This window comes from Bactrocera dorsalis, chromosome 5 (genome assembly GCF_023373825.1).
Source record: "Bactrocera dorsalis isolate Fly_Bdor chromosome 5, ASM2337382v1, whole genome shotgun sequence".
Taxonomy (NCBI): Eukaryota; Metazoa; Arthropoda; class Insecta; order Diptera; family Tephritidae; genus Bactrocera; species Bactrocera dorsalis.
The window spans coordinates 36211237-36229781 of NC_064307.1; the positions used below are offsets into that span (position 1 = coordinate 36211237).

The 18545-nt window shown below is 39.0% G+C and overlaps 4 protein-coding genes across 4 annotated transcripts; 2 read left to right on the top strand and 2 right to left on the bottom strand.

Moving 5' to 3' along the window:
- Positions 1–305: 305 nt before the first annotated feature.
- On the bottom strand, positions 306–1328 carry LOC105221858 (uncharacterized). The gene has a single exon (XM_011198992.2). It carries the CDS (start codon positions 1326–1328, stop codon positions 306–308), a length of 1023 nt encoding a protein of 340 aa, XP_011197294.2.
- A 1990-nt stretch (positions 1329–3318) lies between these two features.
- Positions 3319–4732, top strand: LOC105221845 (uncharacterized). Its single transcript, XM_011198974.4, has one exon. It carries the CDS (start codon positions 3493–3495, stop codon positions 4630–4632), a length of 1140 nt encoding a protein of 379 aa, XP_011197276.3. The 5' UTR covers positions 3319–3492; the 3' UTR covers positions 4633–4732.
- Positions 4733–6557: 1825 nt separating this feature from the next.
- LOC105221844 (uncharacterized) lies at positions 6558–7930 on the bottom strand. The gene has a single exon (XM_011198973.4). The coding sequence runs from the start codon at positions 7813–7815 to the stop codon at positions 6658–6660; it is 1158 nt and encodes a 385-aa protein (XP_011197275.2). The 5' UTR covers positions 7816–7930; the 3' UTR covers positions 6558–6657.
- A 1533-nt stretch (positions 7931–9463) lies between these two features.
- Positions 9464–10721, top strand: LOC105221857 (uncharacterized). Its single transcript, XM_011198991.4, has one exon. The coding sequence runs from the start codon at positions 9561–9563 to the stop codon at positions 10602–10604; it is 1044 nt and encodes a 347-aa protein (XP_011197293.2). The 5' UTR covers positions 9464–9560; the 3' UTR covers positions 10605–10721.
- The last annotated feature ends 7824 nt before the right edge of the window (positions 10722–18545 follow it).

The following is an 18545-nucleotide window of genomic DNA, read 5'->3' on the forward strand; positions in this document are numbered from 1 at the left end:
AAAGACCTCCTCTCAGTTGAAAGCACCAGGTGGAGAGGGGCCTAGCTACAATTGGAAGCTCCAAGTGGTGGCAAACAGCAAAAAGGAATAACAACTGGCGCGCTGTTGTAAACTCGGCAATAACCACGTTAGCGGTGTTTATGTCAATAAAGATGAAAAAGAACAGCATCCGAAAATGGACGAAATCAATCAACAAAACAATGACATCTCGAATTCAAGAAGCAAGAAACTTATAAGGGTGTTATTGTTCAGTTGTGAACTCAAATCATAGTGAATGTATTTAAGCTGTAATATTATACACAAATTTAGACTCTCTTCAAGTGTTTTTGTTGTTCATCTAGCATTAACTTTGGACATGTTTTGATTTTGTAACGTTTCTTTTCCTTTCGTCCTTCACTGTTTTTTTGCTCAGCACATATTTTTAAGGGTACCGGTTTAGCAGGCTCCACGACACAATGGATTGGTCCCAGACATGAGATGCATTGATTTGGGGCAATAATTTTTTTCACTTCACTCTTTCGCTTGAGTAATGCTTGCACTTTATTCCATTCTCTATCTATTTTTCTCAGCTGTTCGTGGAATCTTCGCTTGATAAATGTCACCTCGGTTTTGTCCAATTTAGCCAACAACATGTTATATATCTCAGTCTTTGTCATTTCAAGTATGATCTTATCACTTTCAAAATCTTCACGCAATTTCTCAGTGATTATGCAACGATTGTAATTCTCATTCAATTCATCAAGCTCCTTGTTCAAGCGATCTTTCAAATCGGTAAACTTCACACGCAGGTCGCTAAGTCTTTTACGTCTGCTATGCATTTCGTTGAGCAGCGGGGTTATGGCGTTATCAATGAGATGTACAATGAAATGTGGATTTGTTATTAATTTGCATGCAATCTCGTCCTCTGCTTTGGGACAGGAACAAAAGCTCTCGCAAGCTGCGGCAAACTTTCCGAAATTTCTCAAGCTATAATGTGTGCTTTGTATGCCTTCCTCACGTCGTATTTGCTTGAAGTGGGCCATTAGTTTGTCCTCCAGCACACCAACACGTTCTTTAAGCTGTTCCACTTTTGCAAAATTCTCGGAAAATGTTTCGACTTTGACGCATTCAAAACGAAACGGTGATATGCGGCTTTCTCTTAGGATTCCTTGCAAACAGGTGCTCATCTTGCCGTCGATTTCAATCCTCTCAGTTCGTGAATCTAACTTCTTGAGTAGTATATCAAAGAAACTTTGTAGCAAAGACATGTGAACACTGGAAATTTTCGGGCTACCCAAAGCGATTTGCAATAGCTCGCGCAGCGTTAATTCAATATATGTTGTTGCCATTTTGCAGCAATGTAGTACGTCAGGATTTTGGTTTTTAAAGCTTTTATAATAAATATTATGAACTTTTTGTTGAATTACTTATGTTAGAACACAAAATATCGACCACGGGGGAAAATATTTTCGTATTTTCAATAAACAACTAACAGACAGGCGACTGCTTGGAGTTCAGTGTTGCCAAGTTAGCTATTTTATGGTTGGATTTGGCTTTTTTAAGTTTGATATATTCTTGGTTATAAGAATTGCTTACGCTTTTATGTATGTTGTGAGTCCGCTCTTACGTTACGACCATCCAATGTTATTTTTGAAGCGGTTGCCATTCGGCAGGCAGGAATCTTCCGAATTTGTTTCTATACCACAAATGTGAGGACCAGCTGAACAAACTGCTTTCATAGTTTCAAAGGATGTAAGCTAGGGAATTAACTTAAATTTTCTGCATAACTGTCAGGGGGCATCCAGGTTAGCCATCAGTATGGCAGCCACATTAACTTTGAGTTTCAAACCCCTGACAGGTTGAGGGAATTTAAGAACTCTATAGGGTGTATAGTTTTTTCAAGACATTGCATGTATGATTGAGGTTAGAAAAATCACAGAAATTATGATGGCAATGCAATTGCATAAGCCAAAGGGATGGACAACAACTCTTCAGATTATTCTGATGCAACTTGGAACTCTTTTAGTATTTGGACCCATAATCATAAGTAATATCAAAAAAAATTGGAAGATAAACCAAATATTGAATATGTTAGATGAGCTATCCATATTAAGAGTGATCCATTTGATGGTTTCTTAGTTAAAAAAAAAAAAAACACAGTTGCTTCAAATTTAATGGATAATGATTATTATCATTAGAAAGAGCAATCTTCGGTATTTATTTTTTGAAGATTATGTCTTTCAAATGTTGACCGCGGCTACGTTTCAGATGTTCCATCCGTTGAGTCCAAATTTCGCTGACTCTTTCGAGCATTTCGACTGGTAACTGGCGTGTGAAACGCGTGAAGTTTTTTCAAAGGCCTGAAACGAAGCGGGACTGTCCGCATAAACTTTAGACTTTAAATATCTCTACAGAAAAAAGTCTAACGTAGTGCTATCACATGATCTTGGTGACCAATCGACCGGCCCTCAATGTAAAATTATCTGCCCTCAGAAAAGTTCTCTCAATAAATCTGTGGATTGAGGCGATGTGTGGGAAGCGGTGTCGTCTTGTTTAAACCAAATGTCACCGAGATGACGAACTTCAATTTCAGGCATCAAATAGCAGGAAAACGTTCGATATTGACCGATACGTTACCGATGAGGGTATTATTTTTGAAGAAATATGAACCGATAATTCAACTGGCCCACAAACCACACCAAACCGTTGTTTTTTCTGGATGAAATGACAGCTCTTAAATCTCCTCAAGTTTCTCTTCGTGCCAAACGCGACAATTTTGCTTGTTTACATACCCATTGAGCTAGAAATGGGATTTTTCGCTAGAAGTTGGCTCGAAAATGTCGGATCTTCTTGGAACTTTTTAACAGTCTACAGAGCGAAGCGCTGTTGTTCGCGTCTATTTAAAATAACATAAAATGAGCAAAGTCGTTGCATCAGTCAGTCCGAGTTACAGCGAACGGCGCCGAAACGACTCGTCACGGTCTTCGGGTACGCTCTCAGCTACTGCTGTTTTATTTACTTCACTGAATGGTGGATGTCGTCTATTTGGTCGAACATTATCCAAAAATGAATGTTGGGCCTCAAGACGGGCGGTGGTGTTGCGAATAGTACGCTCAGTAGGCCGATTGTGTTGACCATAAGATGAGCGAACAAAATTCAAATCCCACATTTTTTTTATTGACGTACCCATTCAACCAAAGAGGTTGGAAACAAAAATTTCTTGTGAAAATCGGAATCGGTAGGTATTTCGTTACAATTATTTTTCTAGCAGGCAAAAGCGGCTTTCTTATAATATTAAAACATATACGGAAGTAACACCTTATGGATGGGGTAGTTTTACTCAGAAGCAGCTATTTTTCAAGTCAAAAAACGTTTTTCTTTCTTTCCCCCAGTAATATGGCAAATCAATCAACTTTGTGTCAGTAAAAAAAGCGTCTGTGTACATATATATGTATTTTCATACATACTTCCGCGTTAATTGAATATATTTTTGCACTTTATACCAGAATAACCATGACCACAACGCATATTGAAGTGAGCCTGAAGGAGATGTTACGAATGGCGCTGGGCGCACCGAAAATTGGTGAAATTAATATCTCGATATTACATTGTCTCTTCGACATATTGCTCAAGAAGCTCGACTGCCAATACGAAAAGGTGGAAATGGACGGCCAAGAGGCGGCATGCCTGCAATCAATCTTGCGAAAGAGCAGAATAGCACCCTTACCATTCAATACCGACAAAGTGGAACTGCTCTCGGACAAAATGAAAAAGCTGGCACATTTGCGGGCACATCAAAAGCAACTCGAAGATCAGTTGAACGAACATTTGGACGAAGTACGCGCTTGTAATAACAAAGACAGCGATATGTATTCCATAAAAGATTGGTCCAAATATTGCGGACCGTGTGAGTGGTATTGTACTAATGCCGAAACTAAGGCGGACGTGTGCTGCAATCTTTTGGAAAATTACGATTTCATTACCAAAGTTAAGCGCATCGTTGAGGAGCCTGTCATCGGTCCGATACTGAACATGAGGAAACGCATAGAGGAGTTGCATGTTCATTTACTAGATTATCAACGTCGTTTAGAAGAAAAGTCTAAGCGTTTGGCATATATAGAATACATCGCGAACGATGTTGACAAATTCAGTCAGTTAATTTCTCTGGAGAAGCAATCCTTTCAGCAGGCCATGGAAGAACTGCAGCGGATGATGGATGGTAAGATGTATAAGGTGGTTTTACCTACGCTTAAAAAATACATACAGACCGAAACGGAAAAAATCAATGAAGTTTGCGCCATGCTAAAGAAGAAGGAAAGCTGTGACAGTCCCAAAGAATTCTCAGGTATGCCCAAAACATGTTTATCGTGTAGAGGCGAACTTACATGCACAAGCAGGCCGATTTTGATTGCACCGCAGCGCAGTGCCGAAGTGGTTGACGTTAGAAAGCGGAAAATTGCCGAAGCTTGTAGTCGGATCGGTCCATGTTTGGCAAAGGAACAGGAAAAAGAATTACTGCAACGGCTCAAAGTCATTAACGAAAGAACGGAGGAGGCCAAAATAAAAAGAGAAATGAGCAAGTCATGCTATGCACAGTCCGACCACTTTGAGGTATTCCAGGGTACTAATGGCGTTTATTATCGCAAGGCTTAAAAGCTTTCTACAAACGATAAGAATGCTGAGATTTGTAGAAAATTATATGGAATGTAACCACGATATATTTTTGTTATACTTTTGCTATAAATAATAAACCCTTAGCTCTTAGAGCAAGTGTTTTGTTGAAAGGAGTTTTAATATGAACAGCACTTCAAACATTAAAAAAAAAAGAAATCGCTGTTTCTCCAAAATATTACTATTGACTTCATCAGTAGTCTTCGTCATTAAACAATACCAATTAGACTTCATTTTCACACATAATATTCTTTTAAAAATTGTGAGTTGGTCTTTTTGACAGGTCGACATGGTTTCAGTCGACATAATTGTCCATCAGAGCCTTCTTCTTTATTAGAGTAGACACCGCTCACGCGGTTATAGCCGAGTTTACAATAGCGCGCCAATCATTCTTTCATTTCTCTGTTTGCCGCCGTTTAGAGTTTGCAAGTGCAGCCAAGTCCTTCCAACGAGTACTATCAGAGCTGGAAAGTTTTTATCTATCCAGCATAACCGCTATCTCTTAATTCGCTGAACTATGTCAATGTCATCGCATAGCTCGTACAGCTCATCGTTTCATCGACTGTGGTATTCGCCGCTGCCAAACGTTGACTCATTAGATTTTGTCTATGCCTCAGGACCATGTAGCAGGACGGGAATGATGAGTAATTTACGGAATTTGGTCGTTCTTTGTCGAAGCAACACTTTACTTCTCAATTGCCTACTTAGTCCGAACTAGCACCTGTCGTCAAGAGTTATTCTGCGTTAGATTTCAATGCTGTTATTGTTGCTGGTTTTATTGCTGGTTCCAAGATAGACCAAATTATCTACGACTTCGAAGTTATAACTGCCAACTGTTACCTGGGAGCCAATGCTTGATGACAGGAAATATTTTGTCTTGTTCTCGTTCACTATCAGACCCATTTACTTCGCTTCTTTGTCTAACCTGGAGAACTGTTATGGCCAATAATATCAATGTCATCGGCTTATGTCAGCAGTTGCACACTTTTGAAGAAGATCGTACCTTCTCTATTCAGATCTGTAGCTCGAACTATTTTCTCCAGGAATAGATTTAAGGACATGGAGTAGGGAGTCGCCTTGTCTAAAACTCCGTTGGGTTAAAACGGCTCGGAGAGGTGATTTCCAAAACTTTTGATATTGCTTTACAGCCGTATTAGTTTTGAAGGGATACCAAATTCAGACATTGCGACATAATGGCAGCTCCTTTTCGTGTTGAGAACCTATGAAATCGATGAAAATCCTCTTTTCGCAGTTTTTTTCCAAGATTTGACGAATGTTGAATATCTGGTCAGTTGGTGGTCTTAAAAAAGTCAAAGTTTATTGTGAGACCCGTGATTAATGACTTTTTCTTGTTTAAATTTCGATGTGGACGATATTTGGTTCCGACAATAAGGCGCTACATGTCATGCAGCAAGTCAAGTTATTGAGAAAAACTTTTGGCTTCCACGATCATGCTATTCAAGACTTTTATTTCAACTTTTATAAGCAAGAACTTCCTTACTTTACGGCGTAAGTCCATCCTTACAAAATAAGACTTTGGTAACTCGAGAGGATGGAGCCATGAGTAGAAGTTCATTCAAATAGGAAAAGTTCTCTGAGCGCCATTCACTTGAGAGTGGCCAGAAACGGACCTTTTTCATATGGCCCAAGCAGCTTACGACTTACGGTCCTAGACCAAGTCTCGTCTGGGCAGCCAAAAACATCCGTTTGAAGCGAGCTAAAGTGAGAAGCCGAAACTGTCTCCCTAGAGTTCTGCACTGGGTTTAGGAGCCGCCAGATAAAAAAAAAATCAGCCCGAATGAAAAGGAAACAACAACCTCGGACAAGAAACCCTCTTTTTGTTGACGACCACTGCAAAGGTATTAAGAAGCACTTGAAAGGAAAATAAATGCAATTTATTTGAAATAGACTCGTATTTTTAGACATATATATATGTATGTATATATATAAGCGTATAATAATATGTACGTTTGTACTGTGCCTGCACATGCACAACTGTGAGGGTTCCTAACCTTTGCGATACAAGTTCCCATCGGTGCCTTCGAACAAACTGAAATTCTCAACGCAAATTGCTTTGCAGTCATCTATGAAAAGACTTGTGGTAGGCATTTCCGAATCTGTGCGTGTTCTTCTGATCTGCTCGGGAATGACATTTGAATTCAAAAGGGTCTGCTTCCGACCTAATGCCAGTTTCAAAGATTTTTTCGTACATTTGCACACTTTTGGCAAGCGCACCGTCATAAAAGCGTGAGCATCTGGTAGCAGACTCATCCCATGAACGCCTTTCTCAGCACAAACCTGTCGATCGCCACACGATAGACAACGCAGACCGCTACTGATGATGCCTGGCGGCTTGGGACAGTCGACCGTATTTTGTATAACCGCTATGTGTGCTTCGATGCGGCTTAGGTTGATCGTCACGTAGCGTTTAAGTGCCGGAATTTGCAATTTGTCCAATTTAAAGTCCAATATATCCTGCACCTCTTCCATCGTGCCGAGAAACCGCAAATTATGTTGTTCAATCTGTTCTTTTAGATCCTCAACGGCGCGCAGACAACCTTCAATCAAAGCTAGTTTTTCCAAATTGGCTGAGGCATTGGTAATCAACTGATTCATATCTTCGCTTAGATCTTTGATTTCCTGCTCAAATTCAAACAGATTTAGTATCATTGGTTCGGCTATACGCCGTTGGAGCTTTTTGAGAAAGTCAATATTGCCAATCATATAGCAGGCCAAGGTGTTCTCTTCAACACATGGTATACATGTACTATCAGCATTCTGTTTAAAATTCTCCCAATCTTTTAAGTCGTATTTCATTTGAGACAAGTGTCCAAACTTTCTAGCCGTTTGTATATGATTATCAAGTTTGGTTTTCACTTCGTCGATTGAACTTTCCAGCTCTGTGATAGCGTTAAATTTCGGCCCAATAATTGATACCTGTGTATCGTCCAAAGTGATTGGCGCCGACTTGGATTTATTCAACAGCTCAGCCAAGCAGTCGGATTCTACGCCTTTTATCGAAACCGTATCGTTCTGGCAATCAAGTTTCTTGAGTATCACATCAATGAGCCTATGAAGTACATGCACACTCGTAGTGGTCAGTTCTGGCGCACCTAAGGCAATCTTGGTCATTTCCTCCAGTGTGAATTGCGCTTTTGGTGCCATGGTACCACTCTGTCACGGTCGTTTTTTATGTTTATGTTATTATTTATTCTTTAATTTTGAAAAAAAGTTTTGAAAACTGCACAATGTTTTCAATACTTTTAACATGTTTAACGGAAAAATCTAAGGCAAATAAAGTAGACTCTCTTTTGAAGTAGTGTTAAAAGAGCAGAGATGTTATACAATATGTGTGGTTATTTTCCATAGCCGGTCCTGTCACAAGACATCGAGAAATAGTTCAATTATGTTACAGCGAACTGAAAGTTATAGAGGCAATACTAGGAGTAAACACGCTGACCGTACACTCGAGACTAGTAAAATAAAGTCTAAGTTCTCAATCTGTGTTATCGATTTATTTCATCATTAGTCGGTTTTGGGTTCAGAATTTCAAGAATCTTCATGAGCGTTGTAGGTCATTTCACTAACAGTGGAACGAGTGTGAGCATTGCTGTCTTCTTGTGCTTTAGGGTTATGACTTGAACAGTTTCTTCGGAGATATTTAAACAATAATCAATGCCAAATTTCGTGAAGATATCTACAAGAACTTAATTTTGATCAGTTTTTATGAAAGTTGTATGCTATGGTAGTTCCATATCGAACGATCCGACAAATGAGTTGCTTCTCTGGGAAAGAAAAGAACTAGTGCAAAATTTCAAAAGAATATCTCAACAAGTAAGGAAAGGCTATACTGTCAAAGGTTCATGCAATATTGAATATACATGTGCCGATCGCACTAATGCCTAGAGTCATCATAAGACGACCTTGCTATATCAGTTTGCGTACAGCAATATAGTTTCCTGAACAGCAACTGATTTTAGACGAATTTCTCTGGCACTCATACTATATACTTCATACATAATTTTCAAATTCTGTACGTTTTTTGAGACAATCGTCTTCTCCGATGAGGGTTACTTTTATCTGAGTGGATTCTGTTGCGAAGTAAATCTACAAAATTATTCATAAACAACCATTCACCTTTGACAGTTTAAAGTGTTTTTGGCCTGGTGGAATCATCGGTCCGTACTTCTTTCGAAATGAAGCTGGTGGCACTGTTGGAGAGCTGTATAGAACGATGATAACCAACTTTTAATGGCCGCAATTTGAAGAAGTTGCTCTTGACAACATCTGCTTCCAACAGGACGGGGTTACGTGCCAAACAGCACGTGCAGCAACCGAATTATTACGAGTAAAGTTTGGAGATCCGACTATATCAAGAAATTGTGACATTGCATGACCTCGAAGAAGTTGTAATTAAACACCATTAAACTACTTGGGGTTATTTGAAGTCGTTTACCAGACTCTCTTCAAGTTCTTAAATATTCGACGTGCTACTCATGATATACGACTTCGTTTAAGGCAAAAAGTACTCGAAAATTGGGTTCATCAAATTCGTTCCAGCAAAAGAAGTTGTGGAGGTCAATTGAATGATGTTATATTCGGAATATAATTGCAACGATTGTAGTTCGCATTAAGCAAAAAACATTTGAATTTTCTTAAAAATCAGTGTTCTTTTTTTTATGAAAAGAAATCTTATCACTCTTATTGGAAACCCCTGTATATGCATATAATACTCTAGCGGTGTTTTAGTTATTTTCATAGTCTGAATTCTAATGTTATGAAATGTAGCGTCTGGAGAATTTCACTTCAGTAAGTAATGACAAATATTTTATAGCAGAAATTTTTAATAATTTGTCAAGCATTTTTCTTGAAATCTTCTATTTTTCACACTTTTATTAATTAACGGAAAAATGGATTCTATTCCTACGGGTCAGTACACTTTGCAGCAGTTGGCGAATATTGCGCTTGGTGGCGAGCAATTGACCGGCGTCAATACTATGGTACTACACAGCTTACTGGATCTGCTATTAAAGAAGTTGAACTGTGAAGACGAAAAAGTCTCAATAAGCGGCTATGAAGCCAAGCAAATGGAGCAAATTTTGCAGACGACTTCTATTTCACCGATTATTTTCCAGGAGGAGAACTTTGATGTAGTTTTAGTGAAATTCGAAAATATAGACGAGATGGAGAAGCAGCTCAATGAAACCGAAGCGAAATTGAGTGAGCACTTAATTGGCATACGGCGCTTTTTGAAAAGATTTGAGACATTAGAACCATTTCGTTTCGACGATGATGATTACTATGAACTATGCGAGGACCTGTGCAGTACACTCGATCCGGATGTGAAAATCGCTTGTGAAACACTGGCCAGATCGACGTTTTTGAAGAACATATTGATGCGCATGTGTCATCCAATCTTGAAAGCTTACCATGCTATTGAAAAGAAATTATGTGTGCTTGAGGTGGAGGTGTGTGCGCTAATGAAACGCTTGGATGAAACTTTTGACAGTTTTCAACTTGTCACTGTGGTACAGTCGGAGTTTGAGTGGTGCCGTGTCGAATTGGACAGGGTGCATGGCGTCTTTTTTAAAGCTCTGAATGAAATACAAGACATTCTGGATGCTAAGGTAAACAAATGTCAAATGCTACAGCTGAAAGAGTATGTAACCGAACGTCTAGACAATATTTGGGTGAAATTGAACAAATTGCGCATCGAAGGTCGTTGCCAGCGGGCTTCCGCTGTTGTAATCGATAAACAGACGCCTGCTACTACGGAGCCCGGAAAGAAATTGGTTAAGACGCCTTGCGTTTGTGATGGTGTTCATCTGCAATTGGCTAAAGAACAGAAGTTACTTGAGCGCATGCGACGTATAGACAATAAATGTGTGGAAATACTTCTGGAAACCCAATGGCGAAAGTCGAATGCAGGACCATCAATAAAACAAAGTCCATAAAAGCGAAAGTATTCAGCAATTACATATCAGATAAACCTTAATATGGTATATTCGACTTTTACGACCGTCCGAGGAAGGCTCCAATTTGAAACAGATCGCTGCTTATGTAATGCAAATAATAACTTATGTTTGTTTATAAATATTGTATTTATTTGTTCGGGGGCTTAGTTAATAATAGCAATAGTTCCTAGGTAATATCAGTTGAGAATATACAGTATACTACATATGCAAATGACCAACGTGACGAACTGAGCTGATTTCGATTTTACGTACGTCCGTACGTTTCTCTGTCAGTACATACGCGAAGCAGTCCCTGAGTTCTTTGGCTCAGTTTTTTCACTTCATGAAGCTGCTTATTTGTCGATGGCACCGTTAACGGACCACTATAGCATATAGCTACCATATAAACTGACCGATGAAAATCGACTTTTTGTATGGACACTTTTTGTATGTAATTGTGAAGCTTTGTGAAAAATTAACATTTTTTTTGTTAAGTAGGTAAAGTGGATGTCTGAAGACGTACCTTTAGGAGCCCCATTGTGAATCCAATACGACCGAAATATCATCTCATTATACACTTCATAAATACGAAAGATTTTATCTGTGCAACCTCCGAAATATCGCCAAGGAACGCTCGACCGATAGTTGCGATCATTTTCTTATGCAAAGATTTACATTTACATAGAAGATGTTCTACGAGGTGTGTTCAAAAAGTATCGCCAATTTTGTGTTTTTTTTTAATTATTTATTTATTCATGAATATCTATTTTGTCCCCTTCAAAGTAATCCCCATGAGATATTATACACTTGTGCCAACGGTTTTTCCAATTTTCGGATCACTTCAAAAAAACATTTTTTTTATCTTTTTCAGCTCCTCCTTCGATGCCGTCTTTATCTCGTCAAAAGAAGCGTAACGTCGTCCTTTCATAGGCCTCTTCAGTTTAGGGAACAAGAAAAAATCACAGGGGGCCAGATCTGCGGAATACGGTGGCTGCGACATCATTAGTGTGTTGTTTTTGGCCAAAAAGTCGCGCATAAGCAACGATGTGTGAGCAGGGGCGTTATCGTGGTGCAATTTTTTTGATAGGTAAAAATCCAAGACGATCCAAAACACGTGCAAGCAAAGCAGTTGTCAACAATGAAATGAATATTCAAAATGGCCGAGCTTGCATAAGTGAAAGACATGAGTACCAACATAATGCCACAAAAAATTCGAAATTCGAATATACTTAACCCGCGAAAATTCAAAATTCGCGATACTTTTTGAACACATCTCGTATATTCTCTTCTTCTACTTCTTGACCGCTCTTACAATAATCATCGTATTGTGTTCCCGGTCTGCTGGAATATATTCCAATTAAACAGTGACATGTTAGCTCTCCTACTAGAGTTCGTATGTCATTCGTTTTTAATATTAATAGTCGGCATCTGTGGCAACGTTTTTCCGCCTTTGGAGCAAGTATGGGATTATTTCCACCGAGACTTATGTAGCTATATTTATAACATGTTTGTCGATTAGATATCTACAAGTAACCAGATGCATATAACGGGTGGGCCATCTAACGTTTTAAATTTGAATTATCTATATTTCGACATATAGCATTCGGAAAGTGACAGATATTCAGTAAAAAGTCTAAAAATTACGAAATAGGTCGCTATTCACTATTCTACAGTTCGCAGATTGGGCAGAAGATCGTTTGACTGAGGATGGTCAATTTTACCCAAAAATCATCTTTTCGGACGAGGCTCATTTCCACCTCAATGGTTACGTTAACAAGCAGAATTGTCGCATTTGGGGCACTGAAAACCCGCACGTAATCGTCGAGAGACCAATGCACCCAGCACGAATCACTGTATGGTACGGATTTTGGTCTGGTGGAATCATGGGCCCATTTTTCTTCGAAAATGAAGTAGGAACCGTAACCATCAATGGTGAACGATATCGCGCAATGTTAACCGAATTATTCTTCAAGCAAATTGAAAAGGAAGTGCAAAAATTGGGCAGAAACGGTATCTTAGAATGCCTATTACTTCAGACGTCTTTCCTACTTAATCAGTCTATTAGCAGACCTCGCTGCCAGTTGCTTATACTTGTTTAACAAGGCTGCAGGCAATAAGTGCTAAAAAACGATTAGAACCTGCTTTGGTGTTGTTGGAAGGGCTCTAAGCCCTGGCATCTAAGTTTGGTTTCTATCTACAAATGAGTGCCAAGTAGTTTGCTTTGCTTACTCCTATTGTTATTCCGGTGGCATTTATTCCATAATTTCCGAAATTCTGTGTTTCCTAGTGAACAATACTAGTATTTGTGCTGGCTGTTTTCGAGCTCGTTACAAATGCTGCACTCCTCTTGAAACAACAATTTAAATTCGTCTTTTTCCAGGAAGGTCGGAATCTTTTATCTCTTATGATGATATTGAAATTAACATCTTTTTAGCTCATACATATCATAGTCCTACGAGTTTAGTGGAAAATAAGTACGCCTGTGTATAGCCCCCGCTACCCAAGTAGGGCTAACTAACTTAAGTTACTTAAGTGAGTGCAGTTGAGAGGTAAATAGCTGAGGTCTGACCTACCCTAGCTGGGAATAGACCAGTTTCAAAAGAAGCTTATGGATACTTGACACCGTTCGATGGTAACAGCAGCCCGTCCCTACGGCGTGATACTGTGGTATTTATTACACTAGTTTACAAGTATTTTGTGCCTATTTCTAGCTAATTTTGGATTTCCCACGAATTAAGATATCCGAATTAAGAGATCCATTTAGCGAGGAGAAGTCCGTTCAAATACAATTTTTACTTTCGTCTTAAAAAATTTAAATTGGGTTTTCAGGTCAAATCCTCCCTCACAGCTTCTTCTTATTTTTTACTGGCGTAGACACCGGTTTCGCGGTTATTGCCGAGTTAACAACTCAGTCGTTTCTTCTCTTCGCAAGGTGGTGCTAATTTGAGATTTCAAGTGAAGCCAGGTCCTTCTCCACCTGGTCCCTCCAACGGAGTAGAAGTCTTCCTCTTTCTCTGCTTCCCCCGGCGGGTACTGCGTTGAATACTTTTGGGGTTGTAGTCAATATTGTCGTATATCTCATACAGCTCATCATTCCTTCGATATTTGCGATAGTCTCGAATAGTCGTAACCCTCACATACGGAAACTAATAAATCTAGCTTCGCCCGCTTTTATAGATCGGCGGTTATAGTACATATAGCTGCTTAGAAAGCGTACGTGTATAGAAACTAGCTTCAGCATTCTAGTTTTGGTACAACCGAAGTTAAGGTTTTTTCTTCTTGTGAAGTTTTTTATTATGGGAGCCCATAGATGGCTCAAGAAATTATGAATAAATCAATTGCTTTGATATAAAATGTTTCTTTTTAATATTTCTAGAGTTTTAAATGGACAATAGGCTTTGAGACCTCATGGTAGACAGCTCCATTCTTACTTCGAATATGCTTTCCAAAATTAGTAGGGAAGAACATACATACCAATATTATTTATTTTTGGCATTAAACTTCTTCATGTTATAGGCATATTCTCATATAACATCGCTAAGACATTTGTATTACGAGTATTCTTATTGTTATTGTTCCTTGTGCCATTGGTAGTCATCATACCAGCTGATATATAAAAAAAAACAGCAACACAAATGATGAATGTAATGATGAAGGCATATACTGGAGTTCCTTCAATCCGCCAGCTGAGTGGCACTCGCAGTGACAATATCAGTGACAACAACAACAGACTGCCAAAAATGTCAGCAGTACTCAAATCGAACTAATAAGAACATGACATATTCTTGAAAAGCTCTGTCCTTTGACAGCGCCGATTTTCGGTATACATACATTCGCAGAATCTGCTTCTTAAGTATGTATGTATGTAGGTAGATACCTATGTTGGCAATTTCAATGGCGAGAAGTGTTAAGCTTAGTACTAAATACCAAATATATTTGTGTACATAAACTGAAGAAGCGATTTTGATCGCTCCAAAATTCAGACCAGATATTTGTGATGATGTTAATTCCATAAAAAATGTGCGCATATATGTACGTGTACGGATTTATGTGACTTTGTATTTGTCATGGTTCAATCGAAGATGTGATTAGTGCCGTGCAGGTTTGCCCTTTTCGGATTAAACTCAGCCCATAACATGAGCATGACGATTCGCAGATCGTGGCGCAACCTCAAACATTGGAAAGTTAATGAATCGAAAACGAGAAACCCAAATAAAGTTGTATTTGCCGAAAAATACGTGTAAGTACACACACACACACATACACATGTGCAAAAGAAGCGGAGTAAATAAATTCGTTTTGATGCAGATGAGGACACATTTGATGCGGGGATCGAATTTCATAAAATATTTTTTGCCCACAGCAAAACATACAAAAATCGAAATCGAAGAATATGCAGGGACAAAATTTAATAAAGCGAGAATTTTTATATATTTCTCGTTTCGCTCGAATTGAAATTGGATATTTGCATAAGGTATGTTTGCTCAGTGGACTTCGTGCACAAATATGAAATACATTTATGGTATATTTATTTACATATATAAAACTAAGGTTGCCCATATGTACTTATACATAAGCATGCGCTAGTTTATATAGGCTATTTAACGGAGCGTGAAATTTGGCCCGAAAAATATTGCTACGCACCCGTTCACAAAATATTTGTTAGGAAGAAGAAAGCGCTTCGCATCTTCAGTGATATGTTTGGGACGTAATTATGTAACATGTATATATATAAGGTTGTCAAATATGTATCTCCCTTCCGCTTTTTTGCTCATTATTCAATGCTTTATAAAAAGTGTTACAGTGTTCGGATTCAGTTCAAATACGCGCCGTTTCGTTCGTTAATCTGTTTTCATCTAGACGGCAACTTCATAATACCCTCCTCGTAGAAGCCCCCTTCCTTATTTGCGAAGAACTCGGACAACCACTTTTCACAAGCCTCTTTTGAGCTCAACTTTACACCAACAAGGGCGTTCGCCATGGACAGGAACAGGTGGTAATCAATTGGCGCTATGTCCGGGGTATATGGTGGATGCGATAAATCCTTCCATCCAAGCTCCCGTAGTTTCATCAACGAAGTGTATGGTCTACCGTTGTCCTTGTTGAACACTACACCCTTCCTGTTGGCCAATTCTGTACGCCACTGGTCGATCACCTGCTTCAAGCGGTCCAGGTGTTGGCAATAGATGGTATAATTAAGCGTCTGGCGTTTGCTCAATAGAAAGAACCACTCGGAGCTAATACGGTAGTTGTGGCAGGATATTGGTTGAAAATTTGTCGGAAACTCATAAAGAAGCAATGTATTAGCGAAGATGCATTATCGTGGGGCAAAAACAAAGAGTTGTCAGCCCATAATTCCGGCATCTTCTTACGAATAGCTTTTCGCAAACGACGCATAACATTCAAAGATTATTATTTGTTGATAGTTTGGCCAGTGGAAGGAATTCGGAGTGCACAACATTTCGATAATCGAAGAAAACTGTCAAAATAACCTAGGGTTTTGACCTGTTTGACGTGTGTTTCTCTGCTTCGGCTCACCTTTGCCAAGATATTCAAAAGATTGATCATATATTTTCGGGTCGTAAGCATAGATCCAAGACTTTTCCTCTTCCTTATTGACGTAGACACCGTTTATGCGGTTATAGCCGAGTTTATAACAGCAAGAGTGATGTCTTTAGAGGAGGGTGGAGCCATGTGTAGAAAATCAGGGAAGTGAGGAAAGATCTCTGAGCGCCATTCACTTGGGAGTGACCGATTCGTTCACATTTGGCTCAAGCAAGCAGCTCACGACTGCCGGTCTTAGACCAAGTATCTTCTGGGTTACCAAAAACCATCCGTTTGAAGCCGAGATAAAGTGAGAATGCGAACTATCCTTCCCCAGGATTGTGTGCTGGGTTTGGGATGCGCAACGTAAGAAACCATCGCAAACAAAAAGGACACAACAGCTTCGGATGAGAGATCCCAGACTCATTGCCAGTAATAATACGTTTTATGACATCTTGTTAGTCGGAAAGCATTGTTTCACAGACGTTAACGCCACGCTGTTTTTCGAAAAAGTGTAGTGATTTTGAAACCAATCGAGCCTTCTTTTGGTTCAAATTATCTTACAAATGGTTTTCACTGATCCCTATGATATTCCTACGATTATATTCCAAAAATTTTGAATTGCAGAAAATGATGACCGTCAACGTTTCGGCCGGATAGGACACGGATTATTCCGAACTGGTTCGGCGGAAAAGTCACCCTTCGATTTTTGGTCTCTGATATGTCCAACTGATCCCGGTTTGGCGATGGCCAAGAAACCACGCATCAACCCCTTCTGATAGCGCTTAAACAGCAGCAAAGACTGCCGTTAATCGGTTCTAACTTTCAAAGGTAAAAATCGAATTACGTATATCGTATATCATACGATTCTTTCGAATATTTAATACCTTATCGAATCATGAAGCGCATTTAGAAATAGTTACATATTTAAGTTTCGTAAAAAAGGAAAAATACAGACAAACTGCCCGAACGAATATTGCTTTCTTCTATTTTTTTATAAGGTCATACTTTGTGGCTTATTTATGTAATTTTTTTGGCAAGTTCATTATTACGATTTTCTCCATGCAGTCGGCATTAACACATTCAAAATTAAATGCAGCAGCTGTTACTGCATCTGCACGTCAAAATTGTTTAGCGCATTTCCGATAGGATCAAGTGTAATAAGCAAATCTGTATGAGCAAACGTGACCCTGTAAGAAAACAAATCCATAAATATGTAAAAAACAGATTGGTTTAAGTCCCATTTGAAACAAAATAAGACACGCCCACATAATCTACATAAACCTTTTAGTAAAGTACGTACATTTTTAGCTTGTTATACATTTTTCGGAAAAATGCCGGACTCGTAATAAAGTGTTCAATTTTTGACAGAAATAATGATCAGTAAAACTTTTATACAAAAAGTTGTTAAAATAATATATGTATATCACAAGTAATGTGTCAGATAATATCATTGTTGTTATACTATATGTTGAGTTAGTTTAAGTTGTAAGGTTGACGCTCGCGTGAAAGATAGATATGGATATCACCCGGGCAGCTATGCCTATGCATAAAAACATAAAAATGAATCATTAGGACCTCATAGATCGGCGAAACGTTTTGAGCTACCATAAATATATTAAGGCGCTTAATATCAATATATATCACAATTGACCTCATAAAGGCCTTGGTGCGTTTTTAGACACCATTCTAACTTTCTAACTACCTACCCCATATCAGCCAAACCGCTAGATTCGGCGAAGCTGTTTCTACCGAGATATTTCTACTACATCTTCTTCCACACAGCGTCTGCAGCTGGTATCCGATAATATTCTCAACTTTACAGCATGCGTGCCGATATGACAATGGCTTGTTAGAATCCCACCAACTAGGGAGAGTCTAGCATTACTGAGGGAAAGCAACTCACTAGATTTCTTATGATCGATCTTGGAGCAAATGAATCTCTCAACAGGGCATGAATGGAGGGTAGCCTAGCGCTGGCCAAGCTACAGCGAATACCAACTATCTAGTAGTAGAGAGCACGAGTAGAATGTAGTACTGACTCGTTCTCTTTTTACTGACAGTGGGGCTAGGGTGCCTTCCTTGCCATCTATACTAGTCCAATCACAAAATGACTCGATATCAGTGATAATTCGGTAAGGCGGCATTCTTTAAAAATACTTTTAATGCTAGTATTCGCCGCCTTGCTATCAGATTGCATAGTAGTTTCTCTGGAGGAGGATGTACCCTGAAGCTGCAATCTTGGCTTTAAAAATACTGCAATAGTCAGGAAGTCTGTTTATCTGAAGGAGTTTTTGGCAATATACCCCTCCACCAACTTTCCCCAAGCTTTAAAGTATGCGAAAATTTCCGAATATTTAGACACGAATTTTGATACGATTTACACTGACTATATGT